Source organism: Otolemur garnettii, unplaced genomic scaffold, assembly GCF_000181295.1.
Source record: "Otolemur garnettii isolate 467f Iridium unplaced genomic scaffold, OtoGar3 scaffold00046, whole genome shotgun sequence".
Taxonomy (NCBI): Eukaryota; Metazoa; Chordata; class Mammalia; order Primates; family Galagidae; genus Otolemur; species Otolemur garnettii.
In genome coordinates, this window is record NW_003852441.1 from 13,431,027 (window position 1) to 13,433,186 (window position 2,160).

At 40.0% G+C, this 2,160-nt stretch overlaps 1 protein-coding gene across 3 annotated transcripts in view; it reads right to left on the minus strand.

The window, feature by feature from the left end:
* Nucleotides 1–504: 504 nt before the first annotated feature.
* ZNF232 (zinc finger protein 232) overlaps nucleotides 505–2,160 on the minus strand; it is a 6,528-nt gene continuing 4,872 nt past the window's right edge. For all 3 annotated transcript variants that reach the window (XM_023514012.1, XM_023514011.1, XM_023514013.1), the window contains exon 4: nucleotides 505–1,306. In XM_023514012.1, coding sequence (XP_023369780.1) covers nucleotides 546–1,306 — 761 coding nt within the window. In that variant the 3' untranslated portion in view covers nucleotides 505–545. The remainder of the gene's footprint in view (nucleotides 1,307–2,160) is intronic.

The window sequence follows — 2,160 nt, forward strand, 5'->3', positions numbered from 1 at the left end:
GGCTATTTTTTGGTTGCAGCCATTATTGTTGTTTGGCAGGTTCGGGCTGGATTCGAACCCGCCACCTCAGGTGTATGTGGCTGGCGCTTTAGCCGCTTGAGCCATAGATGCTGAGCCTAAACTTTATATTAAACCCTGCTCAAATTTTGTCTTCTGCCTGGACACTTGCAGATATGACCCTGTTAGAGAAAGACCAATATGGGTCCAAGAAAGGGCTAGAACCAGAGACCCGTTCACAATAAATACTAATATAACTATCACTGACTGAACACCTACTTTATGCCAGGCTCAGAACTCTAACGAAGTAGGCATCACCATACCTATCTTATTGAGGTGGGCAGCTCAAAATCTTACCCAAGGTCTTGCTGAAAAGGAGAACAGTATAATTTGGCTCATATTTGTAGCCAAAGGCCATCTTAATTAATATTCAGCTAAAAGGACATGATCTGCAGGTGGGAGTAGGTAAATAGTTTTTTCCTAAATCAAGAAAGACACAGAAAAAACCTTAAGGTGCTGCTAACTTTTATGGGATCGAGTCCTATAGATTAGACAAATGTACAAGTCTGTCTGGAGACGTTCTCACCTTCAAAATACTGGGAAGGCTCTTTCATGGCATGAGCTCTCTGATGTCTAATAAGCTCTGAACTCCATCTGTAAGCTTTCCCACATCCTTTACATATAAAAGGTTTTTCTCCACTGTGAATTCTCAGATGCTGACTTAGATATGAGCTTTGACTGAAGGCTTTCCCACACTCATTACACTCGTAAGGTTTTTCTCCTGAATGAATCCTCTGATGTTGAACAAGATGAGCACCCCACCTGAAGGCCTTCCCACATTCATTACATTCGTAGGGTTTTTCTCCTGTATGAATTCTCTGATGCTGAATGAGGTTTGAGCTCTGATTGAAAGTTTTCCCACAATCACTACACTTATAGGGTTTCTCTCCAGAATGAATTCTCTGGTGAATTACAAGGTGTGAATTATAAATGAAGGCTTTACCACATTCACTGCATTCATGGTCTTTCTTCCCCGTGGGAGTTTTCTTATGGGTGATAAGCATCTGCCTGAAACTTTGCTCCTGCACAGGGGACTGCTTCAGTCTCTCTGCTTTGAGATTCCTCTGCTGCTGGTCTAAGGTACTCTCAACTTGAGAGGTAGCTTTGAATGTAGATGTGTTGGTGGTGAGCTTTTCTGAGGACACGTGTGATTCCACTTCAGTAATGGGCAGTTGTGGCAATGATCCTTTGTCCCTGGGCTCTGGGCCATCTTCTGTAACATTTGATGGGAAATGTAAACATTCCTGTTCTGGACATACAGAGAAATGACAGTTAGATTAGAATTTATATTTCTGAAATGAAAATAAAAACTTAGAAAATATTCACCATACATATGACTAGAAGATATTTACTTAGATATTACTAATTGGTATCTCTTGGTGATGGGAATGTATAGAAGAGAGAGTTTCTTCTTTTTTCTTTCTCCCTTCTTATTTATTTTTTTTTTTTACTTTTTTCAGAATGAAACACTAAATAAGAATTATTGAAAAAATAAAAGTAGTCTTAAAATGGTATTTTTAGGACTCACGCTTAAACAATAAGAGAAGTCTTACTTGGGGAGTGGTCAACCAATGTTTTGAGAGGAAAAATAAGAATCATTAGGGTTAGGGAAAAGTGGTTCCAAAGGCAGCAAGACTGTGTTCCTCCTGGCTCTGTATCCTTTACCTCTTCCCTTCATCCCCCCACTACATAAAAGGATAGCTACTGAAAAGCCTCACACAGCTACCTCTTCTGTTTATAAAAGGGAAGAGTGCCAGCTCCCTGCCTCTTATCTGTTGTGGCTCCATCTTTCCCTTTGATCTGCTCCTTAAAAAAGAAAGAAAAGAGTATGAGTACTTTCCCTTTTTGTTTTTAAATGTCTAGAGGACATGTATGTTTTATTTGTCTGCAACATTCTCTATAGGCTAAGAACAAAAAGCAATTGTTTTAAGCAAACTCAAGATCTTTCAAAAATATTTTTTTTCAGGTTAAATGATGTGGTTAAAGAAATCTGAAATACTGGCTCGGTGCCTGTAGCTCAGCAGCTAGAGTGCTGACCACATACACCTGGGCTGGTGGGTTCGAACCCGGCCTGGACCTGCCAAACAACAATGACAACTACAA